The sequence below is a fragment of the Schistocerca americana genome, chromosome 9, assembly GCF_021461395.2.
Source record: "Schistocerca americana isolate TAMUIC-IGC-003095 chromosome 9, iqSchAmer2.1, whole genome shotgun sequence".
Lineage (NCBI taxonomy): Eukaryota > Metazoa > Arthropoda > Insecta > Orthoptera > Acrididae > Schistocerca > Schistocerca americana.
The window spans coordinates 168,305,288-168,320,407 of record NC_060127.1 but is presented as its reverse complement, the minus strand read 5'-3'; the positions used below and the strand labels follow the sequence as shown (position 1 = coordinate 168,320,407).

At 43.2% G+C, this 15,120-nt stretch overlaps 1 protein-coding gene across 3 annotated transcripts in view; it reads left to right on the top strand.

Annotated features, from left to right (window-relative positions):
* LOC124551234 overlaps window positions 1-15,120 on the top strand; it is a 317,793-nt gene that overhangs the window by 44,032 nt on the left and 258,641 nt on the right. For all 3 annotated transcript variants that reach the window (XM_047126226.1, XM_047126227.1, XM_047126228.1), the window contains exon 5: window positions 9,406-9,468. In XM_047126226.1, the coding sequence (XP_046982182.1) occupies window positions 9,406-9,468 (63 nt within the window). The remainder of the gene's footprint in view (window positions 1-9,405; window positions 9,469-15,120) is intronic.

Genomic DNA, 15,120 nt, shown 5'->3' with positions numbered 1-15,120 from the left:
CTACAGCATCATCAAAAAGCCTCAGATGCTGTTCATTGTAACTGTCAGATCATTTATGTATGCAGACTGTTTAAATAGAAGTATTCCATCTTTTGTCACAAGGTAGTGTGGACCAAAACAAGGTAGAAAGTCCAGTAAACAAGAGCTTTAAAATGCAAACCTCTAGAGCTATTGAGTACATGTTCATTTTTGCTGCTATGAAACATCTCTTCTACTAAACAAGTGCTCAAAACTCTGCAGGTAAGCATTTTAAAGCCCATGTTTACTGGACATTTTTATCATATTTTGGCCCATAGTACCACCTCTCAAGATATGGCACACTTTCTTTAACATCCTTTATAAGAAACTACTGGTCCTGTCACACTTACTGGGGCACTCATATCTTTCAAAACAATATACCAGATCCAATTGCTTAAATCTCCAAGCCACTTGTGTGAAATTGAATGAATTGCCTTTGAAGGGGCAGGGGAGGGAAGTGGGGCATTGAACTACATCATCTTTCTAATTACCACAGATTTATGCAACTTTATGAAGCAGTCCAAATTGTGGAATTTATCACAGGCTCAACATCCAGCTTAGCCTGTGGAATTGTGCTCATGTTTTGTTGCCTCCCTAATTTACAGTTAATTGTATCACAGCACCTGTGGCAGCTCCATCTTCCTTTTCTGGTTATCTACATCCTGCAGGTGGTAGGATACACTCTACTGTACTTGTGTAGGAATGTCAAGAGCATTGAAACATTGAAGCAAATTAAAACTGTGTGCTGGCCTTGGACCCTAAATCAGAACGCACCCTTCAGTGATTAAATGATTTGGGCTCAATATTCAACCTGTTGTCACAGCTTCACATCTGCCACTACCTTTTTTCGTACTTTTCAAAACTTTACAGATGATGACCTGCATCCCTTGATGGTGTACCAGTCCTGGAAGAAATGATATTGCAGATAAATGGCTTACCCAGAGCCCAGGTCACTTTTTCACAGTGAATCTTTCATTCTGCAGCACAGTGTGAGCTGCAGTGTAGAAGTCCTGGCAGAAGAATAGCAGTACCCAGATAGCTCATTTAGGAAGCACACAGTCTGTGAAAGGTGAGTTTCTGGGTTCGAATCCTGGTTTCAAAATGGCACAGGTGGCACAACAGAGTGAAGGATTCAAACTGGTTAAAGATCATTGATACTGACAACTATTAGCTGTTCGACACTGTTTTATTTCAACTTGGTACTGGACGTCTTTTTATTCCCAAGTTTGTTGCAAATATGTATTCTGTTTGGCAAGCTTGCCCCCAGTCAGTATTTATATGCCCACTTTGTGGTGCCATTTTTTTCCATAATTTGGAAGTAGTGTAACTCTTCTTATATGGTAAGTGAGCAACTGGATGATGTTTGTTATACTTTGTTGCACACAGAGGCAAAGGCCAATGTGTTTTGAAAGAATAAATCATGTGGTGAAGCATAGATTTTTACATGACTTAAACAGTTGGAAGGTAACATCAATAGTGCCAGCAACAGTAACTTAGAAGTAGATACAAAGGGCATTCAAAAGGTTTTGCACAGTCCTATCTAATTTTTTTAATTTTTGCAAGAGGAGAAAGAAATTTTTTGTGAACATACTTGGAACATTTAGCTATACATTGAGCCTACTCAATGTAGCCCCCATCAGCTGTGACACATCTGGCCCAACGTTCTTTCTATAAGGTCTTTCTCACTACCAAATGTTTTACCGTGCAGGTGGGCCCTCAGACGATCAAAGAGGTAAAAATCAGACAGAGCCAAGTGCAAATTGTAGAGAGGATGAGGAACTATTTTCAAACCCATTTTCCTGATTTTCTCCTGCGTCATAAAGGCTGTATGGGGTTTGGCATTGTCATGGTGTAGTCTGATGATCTGACCCTGAAGCTGTGGGTCTTGATGATACGTCGCATCTTGTCCAGTGACAAACAGTAACCGTCCCCATTAATTGTGGAGCCAGGTTCGAAAAAGTTGATGAAAATGACACCACACTGATCCCAGAAGGAGGTCATCACCTTTCAGCCTGCTGTTCGTGAAAGTCTTGGATTCTTCTTATGAGGGGAACCCAGATGACACCACTCCATGGATTGGGTTTTGCTCTCAAGTTCGGACGAAAACAACCATGTTTCATCCTGGGTAATGACACCATCGAAACACTGTGTCCACTCTTCAGCAAAGGTCTTCGAGACCCTCGCACACATTCTTCTTCTCCCCCATGCGGGCGCGGGATTTAGAATAGGCCCAAACTATTACTGCTTGTCGTAAGAGGCAACTAAAAGGAGTCTCACATGTTTTGGTCTTTATGTGGTGGTCCCCTGTCAGGTTTGACCTCCATATTTCCAAATTTTCCCGAAGAGTGAGCCAATTGGGGAAGGGCACCTTACATGGTGCATTGTGTCCATCATGCTTTGACACCTTCAGCTCACTTTCTTGTCATTGTATTGCAGTCCCGCTCATTCTCCATCTCTTGGGTGAGGACACCTTCCGGGGGGTTTTCCACCATGCACTATCCAGTGTCACTTTCTGTGCCGACGATGACCATGGACTTCTTAGCACCTCATATCCAGCACGGTAGCCAGTCCGTTGTGGTGGAACCGCAATTACCCTGTTGGCTGTAGCCCCCTGACAACACAGGGATCACTCTGCTGATGCCTTTGCCATTAAATCCCCATTTATGCCACAGAGTAGGTGTCCATCTCCCTGGGGCATCGGGACTCCCAGCAGTGGTCATCCTGCCAGGTGGCCCTTGCTGGGGCTAGGTGGCACCCATGGGGAGGGCCCCTGGTTGGAGTGGGTGGTATTAGGGCGGTTGACACGCCATGAAGCGTTGTACATCATCTCTTGCTGGTGGTCCGCCACCAGCAGTCTCTAAGCGGGCAAAGTCTAACTTCAATGCTAAGAAATATGACCCCAAATCGTTCCCCTCCCTGGCCACACCATGGGAGGAATGCCAGGCTAAGGATGGCAGTGAAGCTTATTCGCCTCAGTACGAGAGTTGATGGGGAATCTTTCATGTCCATGAAGACTCAGTTTTTTGTGGAGCATTTCGAGGACAAGTTTGGGGAGGTGGAGGGCTTGTCCAATATGCTCTCTGGGTCAGTCTTGATAAAAACAGCTTCCTCTGCCCAGTCATGAGCATTACTCGCATGTAACAAGTTAGAGGATGTATCTGTTACCATCACGCCCCAAAAGAGCTTAAATATGATCCAGGGTATTATATTCCACAGGAACCTTCTTTTCTTGTCTGATGATGATCTCCACGCCAATTTAGAGTGGTGAGGTGTTCATTTCATATGGTGCGTCCATCGGGGCCGAGGGATGATCGGGTTGCCAACGGTGCCTTCATCTTGGCCTTCGGGGGTAACACATTACTCGAGAAGGTCAAGTTAATGGTGTACCGCTGTGACGTCAAGCCATATATCCCTCCACTGCCTCGATGTGGTGTTTTAAGTGCTGGAAGTTTGGCCATATGTCTTCCCGCTGTACTTCCAGCATCACATGTTGAGATTGTGTACGTCCATCACATCCCAATACTCCACGTGCCCCGCCTCCCATCTGTGTCAACTGGGGAGAGCGTCATTCACCTTGCTCACCAGCCTGCAGGATTTTACTGAAAAAGAGGAAAATCATGGAATATAAGACGCTGGACCAACTGACCTACGCCGAGGATAAGAGAAAATTTGAGAACCTACATCCTTTGGCTATGAAGCGTAAGTCTTCTTCGGCTCCTCTTGCTCGGAACGGGTTCCTTGGGTCACTCCCTTCCCAGGTTTCTGGTAGTGGGAAAGATGACACCCACTAGTGGCCGAAAAGCCCAAAAGCAGCTGGCCGTAAGGCTTCACGCTCATCCTCAGTCCCAGAGACTGAATCAGTGAAGTCCTCCTAGCCATAAAAACCCAAGGAGCAGCAAGAGAAATCCAAAAAGAATGTCCCCAAGACCAAGAGAATTGCGGTGGTATCCACACCACCGCTACCTACAAGCTCTGTGTCTGCAGATGAGGTGGAGATTCTGGCATCCACTGAGGACCTATATCTCGCTGGACCCTCAGACACAATGGATATAGACTGCTCAGGCAAAAAGTTGGTGGCAGCAGGTGACCTTTAGGCATAGACTGCCACATTGAATGTTACATGCCTTCCCTGTCTCAAGATGACATCATCCTCCTGTGGAATTGCGTCAGTTTTTCCACTGCCTGGCTGAGCTACGGCAACTGTTAAGCTTACCTGCTTTTTGCATTGCCCTCCAGGAAACCTGGTTCCCGACAATGTGGACCCCTGCCCTCCGTGGCTATAAGGAATACTACAGAAACCTTAGTGACTATAATCGAGTGTCAGGTGGAGTTCGCGTTTATGTTCTAAACTCGGTCTGTAGTGAACCTGTGCCCCTTCAAACCCCTCTTGAAGCTGTGGCTGTCAGAATAGACGACACAGGAAATAAATGTCTGCGATGTATATCTTCCTCCAGTTGGTGCAGTATCCCTGAATGTTTTAATAGCACTGATTGATAAACTCCCTAAACCTTCCCACTTTTGGGAGATTTTAACACCGATAACCCTTGTGGGGTACTGGTACTGGGGCAGGCAATTTGACAATACTTTACTGTCTCAGTTCGACCTCTGCCTCTTAAATACTGGGGGCACAACACATTTCAGTGTGGCTCTTGATAGCTACTTGGCCATTGATTTATCAATTTGCAGCCCAGGCCTTCTCCCATATACCCACTGGAAAGCACATGACGACCTTTGTGGTAGTGGCCACATCCCCATCTTCCTGTCACTGCCCCGGTGTCAAGCCTATGGATGCCTGCCCATATGGGCTTTAAACTAGGTGGACTGGGAAACTTTCACCTCTGCTGTCACTGTTGAATCTCCCCCACATGGTAACATCAATGTGATGGTTGAACAGGTGACTACGACAATCGTTTCTGTGGCAGAAAACAGGATCCCTCACTCTTTAGGGGGGCCCCGGCAAAAGGCAGTCCCTCCTTGGTGATTGCTGGAAGTCGCTGAAGCAATTGAGCGTCGGCAAGCTCTACAGCAGCATAAGCAGCACCCTTCCCTAGAGCACCTCATAGCCTTTAAACGGCCCCATGCCCGCATTTGCCAACTTATCAAAAGACGGAAACAGGAGTGTTAAGAGAGATACATCTCAACCATTGGGTGCCATACGTCACCTTCCCAAGTCTGGGCAAAAATTAAACGTGTTTTCAGGTACCAGACCCCCAACAGGTGTTCCCAGTGTTAACATAAATGGTGTGTTATGTACCGACGCAAACTCGAATGCCGAATACTTTGCTGATCCCTACGCTCGAGCCTCTGCATCGGAGAATTATCCCCCAGCCTTTCGCACTCTCAAATGGTGACTGGAAGGGAAAGTCCTCTCGTTTTCTACACGCCACAGTGAATCCTGTAACGCCCCATTTACAGAGTGGGAGTTGCTCAGTGCCTTTGTACATTGCCCCGACACAGCTCCTGGGCCAGATCAGATCCACAGTCAGATGACTAAACGTCTCTCATCTGACTACAAGGGACATCTCCTCATCACCTTCTACTAGATCTGGTGCGATGGAGTCTTTCCATCAAAGTGATGGGAGAGCACCATCATTCCGATGCTCAAATCCGGTAAAAACCTGCTTGATGTGGATAGCTATCAGCCCATCAGCCTCACCAACATTCTTTGTAAGCTGCTGGCACGTATGGTGTGTCGGCAGTTGGGTTGGGTCCTGGAGTCATATGGCCGACTGGCTCCATGTCTGGGCGGCTTCTGCCAGGGTCGTTCTACCATAGATAATCTTGTGTCCCTTCAGTCTGCCATTTGAACAGTCTTTTCCAGGTGCCAATATATGGTTGCCATCTACTTTGATTTATGAAAAGCGTATGACACAACCTGGCGACATCATAGCCGTGCCACATTATACGAGTGGGGTCTCCAAGGCCCGCTCCCGATTTTTATCCAAAATTTCCTGTTGCTTCGTACTTTCTCATAGTTCATCCCATATCCAGGAGAATGGGGTCCTGCAGGGCTCTGTGAGTGTCTCTCTATTTTTAATGGTCTAACAACAGCTGGAAGACCGTCCATCTCACCTTCTCTGTTTGCAGACGACTTCTGCATTTCATACTGCTCCACCAATACTGGTGCTGCTGAGTGGCGCCTACAGGGAACCATCCACAAGGCGCAGTCAGGACTTCTGTCAACATTGTACCATTCATCCAGAACCAGAACTTTACCTTAATGATGATTCACTCACTGTAGTGGAGACATATTGATTCTTAGGACTGGTAGCAACCGTCCAGGAGTCCATCTATGCCCTGGAACAGTCCGGTTGTTCAGTGGTGTTTTTCTGGACCCCAGGTCACGTCGGAATCCCTGGCAATGAACTTGCTGACAGGCTGGCCAAACAGGCTAAGTGGAAACAGCTTATGGAGATCGGCTTCTCTGCAACTGACCTGCGTTCAGTGCTACACTGCGAGGTTTTGTGGCTTTGGGAGTCGAAATGGCATAACCTCAGCACGAACAACAAACTGTGTGCCATTGAGGAGACTAAAAATGTGTGGCAGTCCTCCATGTGGGCCTCTCGCATGAACTCTGTGGTTCTCTGCTGGCTCCGCATTGGCCTTGCTTGGGCGACACACAACTACCTCTTGTGCCATGATGACCCACCTCAATGTTGGTGTGGCGCCCGGCTGACAGTGGCCTGTATCTTGGTGAGCTGTCCTCCTTTTGCTGCCCTCTGACGAACTCTTCAGTTACCAGACTCATTGCCATTAATTTTAGCTGACAATGCGTCATTGATTAATTTAGTTTTACATTTTATACATGACGGTAGGTTTTATCATTCTGTATAAGTTTTAGCACATGTCCTTTATCCCCTTGTGTTCTGCACTCTAATGCTTTTAGGGTGGATGTTTTAATGTATCACAGAGTGGCTGGCTTTTCCTTTTCTCGTGGTTGGCCAGCCACAGTCACCTGCTCTCTTGTTTTTACTCCTTGTACCTGTTTCTTGCTTCTCCCTGTAGTTTTCTTTTTCTGTTTTGTCCACAGTAGTATTGGTTGTCCTTCTGTCATTCTTCTGGTTCTTCCTTTTTTCTGTTATTGTACTGTATGTCTCCTTTCTTTTCTTCTTACCCTTGTGTAGTTATTTTACTGGGAACAAGGGACCAATGACCTCGCAGTTTGGTCCCCCCCTCCCCTCTCCCCCCTCTTTTAAACCAACCAACCAACCAACCAACATTCTTCCTCATCGTTTTCATTTCTCTTGTCAATAATCTAGTCACCCAACATGCACAGATTTTTCTGTACCCTAGTGACTGTACCAGTGATACCACACTACCCAATGACAGATGAGTCATTACAGAAGGCTGTCATGTTGTCACACATCTGTCATTTTGGATTATTTGAACAATAGTCTCCTTATTCACATCATTGACTGCTGTCGACGGTCTACCACATCGTGGATTGTCCAATAGAGAGAAATCGCCTTCTTTAAACCTCTGTAACCACCGCTGGATACTGCTGTGATCCACTGTCTCCTTTCCATAAACAGGGAGCAACTTCCTGTGAATCGATGTGGCTTAGTCATTGCTGGTCTTGAAGAGGAACTACATCACCAATCGTTGTCGCAACCTGACATCTACTTCACGGTCCATTATGGCTTACCTGTAAATAAAAGAAAATACTTTTATATACCAACTTACAGCTAAATGTTCCAAATATGTTCACAAAAATTTCTTTCTGCTCCTGCAAAAAATAAAAAAATTAGAGACGATTGTGTAAAACTTTTTGAATGCCCTTTGTACCTTTGGTGTACCAAATTAACTTAAATCACGTAATAAAGGCAATTCTTCTGGCACTGACTGTGTAGTGATTAGGTTCCCCTCAGAGTGCACCGATGTAATAGCTCCACATTTAGCAATCATATACAACCACTTGCTTGATGAAAGATTCATACCTAAGTACTGGAAAGCTGCATAGGTCACACAAACACCCTAGAAAAAAAAGTAATCCATTGAACTATAGACATATTTCACTGATACCAGTTCAACTTTGGTTACACAATACATCACACAAATTTAAAAATTGTCAATTCAGCTAAATACCTAGAGATGAAAGTTGTGAACAACTTAAATTGGAACTATCACTTAGAAAATTTTGTGGGGGAGTCAAAGCAAAAACTGTGTTTTATTGGCGGACCACTTAGAAGATGCAACAGATTTACTTGACTGCATATACTGTGCTTGTCTTTCTTATTCTGGAGTACTGCTGCTAAGTATAGGATCCTTACCAGACAGTATTGCTGGAGGAGATAGATAAAGTTAAAAGGAGGACAGCTCATTTTGCATTATCGCGAAATAGGGGCTACTATGTCACTGATATGATATGTGTATTGGGGTTGCAGTCATTATAAGAAAGGAGTTTTTCATTGCAGCCAGATCTTTTCACAAAATTTCAATCTCCAATTTTCTCCTATGAATTCGAAAATATTTTGTTCACTCTCAATTGCAACTGACATTTACAACTGCTGATGTGTTATCACTATTAACAACTTGTGCATTAATCGAACAGGAATGATAAACTCAAAGCTTTGACCCAAAGAAAGTTATTCTTCCTAGGTGTAACTTACCAACTTTACTGCATCACTGCTGAAGCATCACTGTAATTGCAGCAGAGGAAAGAATTAATCCAGTCAAAAAATTGCAATATTCATGATGTGTTTGGGATATAGTGTTCTCACTGTGTTATGTAACAAGAATATATATCACATATGTACAAAAAGGAGGACTGTGATAACGTTATTTCCAAAAGTCAGAAGTGAAGCAATCCTCATTCCTCATAAATGTGGTATAAATAAATAAATGTGAACTAAAGACTGCCCTAGAGCACAATAGAGTTACTGACAATATGAGAAGTACATTGGGTGAAGAACCAGACCCTTAAACCCACTAGTTGTGCACTATGTATATAGCAGTGGGGTCCCTGAATTGGGCATGTACTGGGGACAACAGTGACGTGAAAAATGTCAATACTGAATGTAATTTGAAAGAAAATAAATGTGTTGCGCAGCTTGACTGAAAGAAGGGATATATGTATAGTGACACATCCTGATGCCTTGAAGGTTAGTTACTTTGCTAATGAAGAGGAGTTTGGATGATAAATATTGTGGAGGAAGACCAAAGCTTGACCACAGTATGCAGATTAAAGTTGTTACAGGATACAGTTGTTTTACAGAGCACTGCAGATTACAACAGTTAGTGCAGTCTGTGTATTCCCAATGCTTCTACTGTGAAAAGCATATCTTGTTCTGTCAGTAGTGCAAATGTAGTCACATAATTTATTTAGTTTCTCATTCTTCCTTTGTTCCACTTTTGATTTGATGTGTAACTGCTGTTCTTTCTGTGCAGGAGTTTGTCTCAGAGGAAGAAGCTGGTTCTCCACCTGATGCCATACACATTAAAAAAGAACCAGTAAGTAATACAAACATAAAAAAAATTCCCCTGTTACGTGAGTCTTTTGTTGTACGATTGCATCATCAGAGAATAAACTCAGCAGGGAAGGAATAGATATTTGAAGTTACTTGTTTTATTATGTAAAGAAATAAATAGTACAATTAGTTGAGTTAACATTTATTAGAAAATGAACAACTAACAAGAAATTAAACTGTGTTGGACAAGGACTCAGACCCAAATAGCTTACTTTTGCAGTTAGTGCCTTTACAGAGTGTCTCGGGCATAACTAATGGACCAGCATACAACTTCAGTCAGTTTTCTCAGTTTCTTCCAAATCAACATTTTTTTTCTTTATACTGCCATTTGTATATAACTTTAATACCCTTTTTGTTGCTATTCATCTGTGTATTCTAGTCAGCAGTTAATAAGTTCAAGATCTGATACTGTTCACATTTGTTTGTTCATTTCTTCTTCAGTATAGTGATGATAATGCTTTCTGTAAATGATACACCAGGTTTTTTATATAGGTTACACAAAATAACCTGGCCCTTATCTGTGCAGATAGTGTGGCAGGGGAGGGGATCGTGGTTAAGGGCAATATGTGGTATGGGAGGTGAAGTTAGGACAGCTGAAGCCTTCAGTCAAAGTATTTCTCACTTAACTTGTAGCTACAGGTAACTAGTCTGCTAACAGCATATTAAAGTTTACATCAGTGTGGCCAGTTACTCGACAAATACAAAATTTCAAATGTTGTTTTCGTCGTCACATAACTTGTAGCTACAGGTAACTAGTCTGCTAACAGCATATTAAAGTTTACATCAGTGTGGCCAGTTACTCGACAAATACAAAATTTCAAACGTTGTTTTCGTCGTCGCCGGCGAATGCTGGTTTACAAATCACTTGTCAATGTGGACGGCACTCTTGGTGCTTCGACATCTTCTGCGAAGGGTAAAAAGAACGAAATAAGAGGAGTTGGTAAAACTGCTCAATTTGTTCTTATTCATGGACCTACTTTATTTTGTGGTGCGAGGTTAAATTTTTCTTTAATGAAAGTTTCTTCTTCTTCCAGTTTGGGTAACGGATGGCCAACTGTAGCTTTCGTTGCTTGTAACAATGCAGGAAGAGCCAGTTTGGAATCCTTTGAAACTCGGGAAATCTTGGCTTACCATACTATACCTGTTTCTGAGATTATTATTGCTAGTGAGGGTTCCTACCTTTTTCCGCACGGGAGTTTGTCTTTGTCTTGTCGTAGACGTTGTAAGATAAATTCAAATTCCAGCATTCACTTATGGGTGAAGGCTAGTGGTCCTTCTTCTTTGGAAGATTGTCGCATTGTGGGTGATTGTACTTTATATAATCATTGAAGGCAGTTCTGAATAAACGGCCCTTTTAAGGGCCACAAATACTACACATTGATCTTGTCAAAAGCCGAGAAGCGATTCTTCTTGGTGTTTCAGCTCTCTGGGGCACTCTGGGATGCTCTCTGGGGACTCTGGGATGCTCTGTGGGCTGCTCAATAGATGTCGAGCACGGTCTCTGATTGGTTGTCTTGTTTTTGGCGATTCAAATATCGTTGAAATTTCAATAAAGGAGCTCCATCCTTCTGATACAAAAAAAAGACAGTAATTCAGTAAACTCAGTTCTGCTTTATGCAAGTGTCTGAAGTGAATAGTAATAGCTCAAATAACTTCCATGAAAAATTTGCAGCCATCATCTCTGAATGCTAATCTGCTGTTCGTACTCCCTAACTTCAACATTAAAAGTGAATATGGAGCAGAGCTAGATTTTACTTCTTCACAGGAATCATTTACTTACTTGCAAGAAACAGATAATTTATTGTAATCTGCACAGTTATACATTCACATGATACATGATTTTTATGGTCCGTGTGTGCTACAGCAAGGAGTTTTTCTTTTGGAAATGTCACTTTTATTCTTTCCCTTGATCTGTTAGTCAGTTAATTAGTTAGTTAGTCTGACCACTTGTTGTGTGTAATGTGAGAACCTTGAATATCTTTTATCCGCATTTATGATTGATCTGCCCTTTTTACAGTAATTTCTCATTACTCAGAAAATCAGTATGTTTACTTAGTATATTTAAGTGTTCAACTGGCTTCTTCCTGGTTCTCATGACCTGCTCTGCCTGATAAACATTACAATAGAAAGTCCACACTGGAACATTAACAACATTAGGAAAAGTTTAGATTGCTACTCACACTAAAGATGACACATTTACTTGAAGACAGGCACAACGAAAAGACAATTACACAGTTAGTTTTTGGCCAAAGCCTTCTACAGAAAACACATATTCACACAAACAAGCACGTCACACACATGACCACAACTGTGGCTGTTTCAATTGGAATGCAGCTGTCACATTGAACAAAAGCAGCAATCTGGAGGGATAACAGAGTATGGATGGGGGAGTGGGGCGAGGGGTGGGGGGTGGGGGAGGAAGAGTGCTCTCTGGTGGAGCTTGCAGGCAGGGACTCGATGGCGAAAGGACAGGTCTGCCACACTTACCACTGGGGGGGGGGGGGGCTGCGGAGCAGGGAGATGGCCGGTGGGGGGGGGGGGGGAGGGCAGAGGGGGGTGGGGGGCAGCGGTGAAGGAGAGGAAAAGGGAAGTGAAAAAAGATGGGCAGGTGCATTCAAAGAGAGTGGCACACTATGTGGGTGAGGGGATGATATGACGGGGTGGAAACTATTGGGTCAAAGGTGTGGGGACAGTAGGTCATTGTAGGTTGAGTCCAGGATAATTTTGGGAGCAGAGGATGTGTTGAGAGAATAACTCCCATCTTCACTGTTCAGAAAAGCTGGAGGTGGAGGGGAGGCTCCAGGTGATCCAGGTAGTGAAGCAGCCATTGAAATCAAACTGTTACGTTCAGCAGGTGCTGTGCCACTGTGTGGTCCACTTTGCTCTTGAGCACAGTTTGGCAGTGGTTGTTCATTCTGGTGGTCAGCTGATTGGTGTTCATAAGAGTATAAAAAGCTGTGCAATTACTGCAGCAGAGCTGATATATGGCATGGTTGCTTTCACAAGTGGCCTGACCTCTGATATGGGGTAGGATAAGCCTATGACAGGACTGGAATATTAAGAAAGATACGATCCCTGTGGCAAGGGGTTGTGACTGGGAATAGCCTAGGGATGGACTAGGATGTTGTCAAGGTTAGGTGGGCGATGGGGCATCTCTTTAGGAGCGACGGGGAGGATCTTGGATGGGATGTCCATCATTCTACAGTGTGATGACAGATAATCAAAACCCTGAAGAAGGATGTTGTTCAATTGTACCATTCTGGGATGGTACTTGGTGAGGAATGGGGTGTTAGTTTGTAGCTGGTTCTTGTAGTTGGTGGAAGAATTGGGGTGTGTGAGGATGTGACACGGGCAGTCTGTTTGGAGACTGTGTCTGGGGAATAGTGCCTGTCTCGGAAGGCCTGGTGAGATCTTCAGCATACTGGTCAAGGGAGTTCTTGTCACTGCTGAGACACCACCCCCTGGTGGCTAGGCTGCATGGGCGGGATCTTTTGGTGTGGAAGGGACGGCATTGCACAATGTTAATCATACAAATGTTTAAACATATAAATAAGGCAGGGGAAAAAAGAATCTGGTGTACCTGTAGCCCAAATCATGTAGTAAGGATCTTAATGATGAAATGCCTTCTTTAAATGACGTATTTTTTCTGATTAATGGAAACTAGTGACTGTCACATACTGTTTATGTGTTATGGACAAATTATGTATTCATCTCCTGATAAACTGCTAATCAAAATTAAACCTTGGGAAGTACCTGTAGCTACATTTTCCCACTTGTTCTTTATTATCTTTGTTGTGTGATGGGACACTCCAGCAGCTGCTGCCATCTTCTCCAGTACACTTTTTAAGGGGATTTTTACTCCCTCACCGTCTTCTTCTTATACCAATTTTATGATGCTGCACACAAATTTCCGTACGGCACGTGGAGACTGTGATGCCATCGTGTGTAGAACAGAGATAGCAACGAGAATGCTTGAAGTACACAGGCTGGTAGATGTCAGACCATTGACAGTTGAGATAACCACTGCTAACAAAGTGTAGAGCGCAGCAGGTGACACGCACCTGAGGTGGCCGCCATTTCTGAACAAAGGGATGGAAGCGCCTAACAATCAGGACAAGAATGAGTTTCTATGCAGGGGCAATATTATCTTGTGTGACCTATAACATAGATTTTGAACATTAGGTCAAGTGAATCAGTCCACATTGAAAGGGCATAAGTCCAGTTTTGAGTAAAACAAGAGGAAAAAGTACTTCTCTAAGAATATCTCTCAAGATTTAAAAAATGTTATTACCATTGGTAAGTTAAATGTTATTTTGTAAAATTACTTATTCACCTTTTAGCCAAGTGTGGTTGTTGAAGTAAAGATGATGAACGCAGGGCCACTCTGCACAAAATGATATATGTTGATGGAATTCATTAATTTTTGTGTTTATTTCTACCAGAATGCACTGTGAAACCATCGAGACTCGGAATGGTGGCCCACACATAATGTCAATTAGTAAGAAAGAAATCACAATGCCATGTATTTTCAGTTATTATTGTGTTGTTGTTGTTGTGGTCTTCAATCCAGAGACTGGTTTCATGCAGCTCTCCATGCTACTCTGTCCTGTGCGAGCCTCTTCATCTCTGAACAACTATTACAACATAAATCTTTCTGATTCTGCGTGCTGTGTTCATCTCTTGGCTCTCACTCTTAATTATTCCCCCCACCCTCCCCTGAAGCTTCCCTCCAGTACTAAATAGATGATCCCTTGATGTCCCGAAATGTGTCCTACCAACCAATCCCTTCTTCTAGTCATGTTGTGCCACAAATTTCTTTTCTCCACAATTCTATTCAGTACCTCCTCATTAGTTATCTGACTTACCCAAGTTATCTTCAGCATTCTTCTGTAGTACTACATTTCAAAAGTTTCTCTTCTCTTCTTGTCCAAATGTTCATCATCCGTGTTTCACTTCCATGTATGGCCACGCTCAATGCAAATACTTTCAGAAAAAGGCATTATGACATTTAAATCTAAACTTGATGTTAACAAATCTCGCTTCTTCAGAAACACTTTTCTTGCCATTCCAGCCTACATTCTATATCCTCTCTCCTTCGACCATCGTCTGTTACATTAGCACCCAAATAGCAAGTTCCTCTACTGCTTTAAGTGTCTCATTTCCTAATCTAATTCCTTCAGCATCACCTCATTTAATTTGACTGCATTCCATTATCCTTGCTTTGCTTTTGTTGATTTTCATCTTATATTCTCCTTTCAAGACACTGCTCTTCCAAGTCCTATGCTGTCTTGGACAGAATTACCATGTCATCAGCAAACCTCAAAGTTTTTATTTCTTCTCCCTGGACTTTAATTCCTTCTCCAAATTTTTCTTTTGTTTCCTTTACTGCTTCCTCAGTATACAGATTGAATAATGTCGGTAGATTGGCTACAACCGTGTCTTACTCTCCTCTCAACCACTGCTTCCTTTTCATGCCTCTCGACTTTTGTAACTGCTGTCCGGTTCCTGTACAAGTTGTAAAAAGTTGTAAATAGCCTTTTGCTCCCTGTACTTTATCCCTGCCACCTTTAGAATTTGAAAGAGAGTATTCCAGTTAACATTCTCAAAAGCTTTCTCTAAGTCCACAGATGCTATA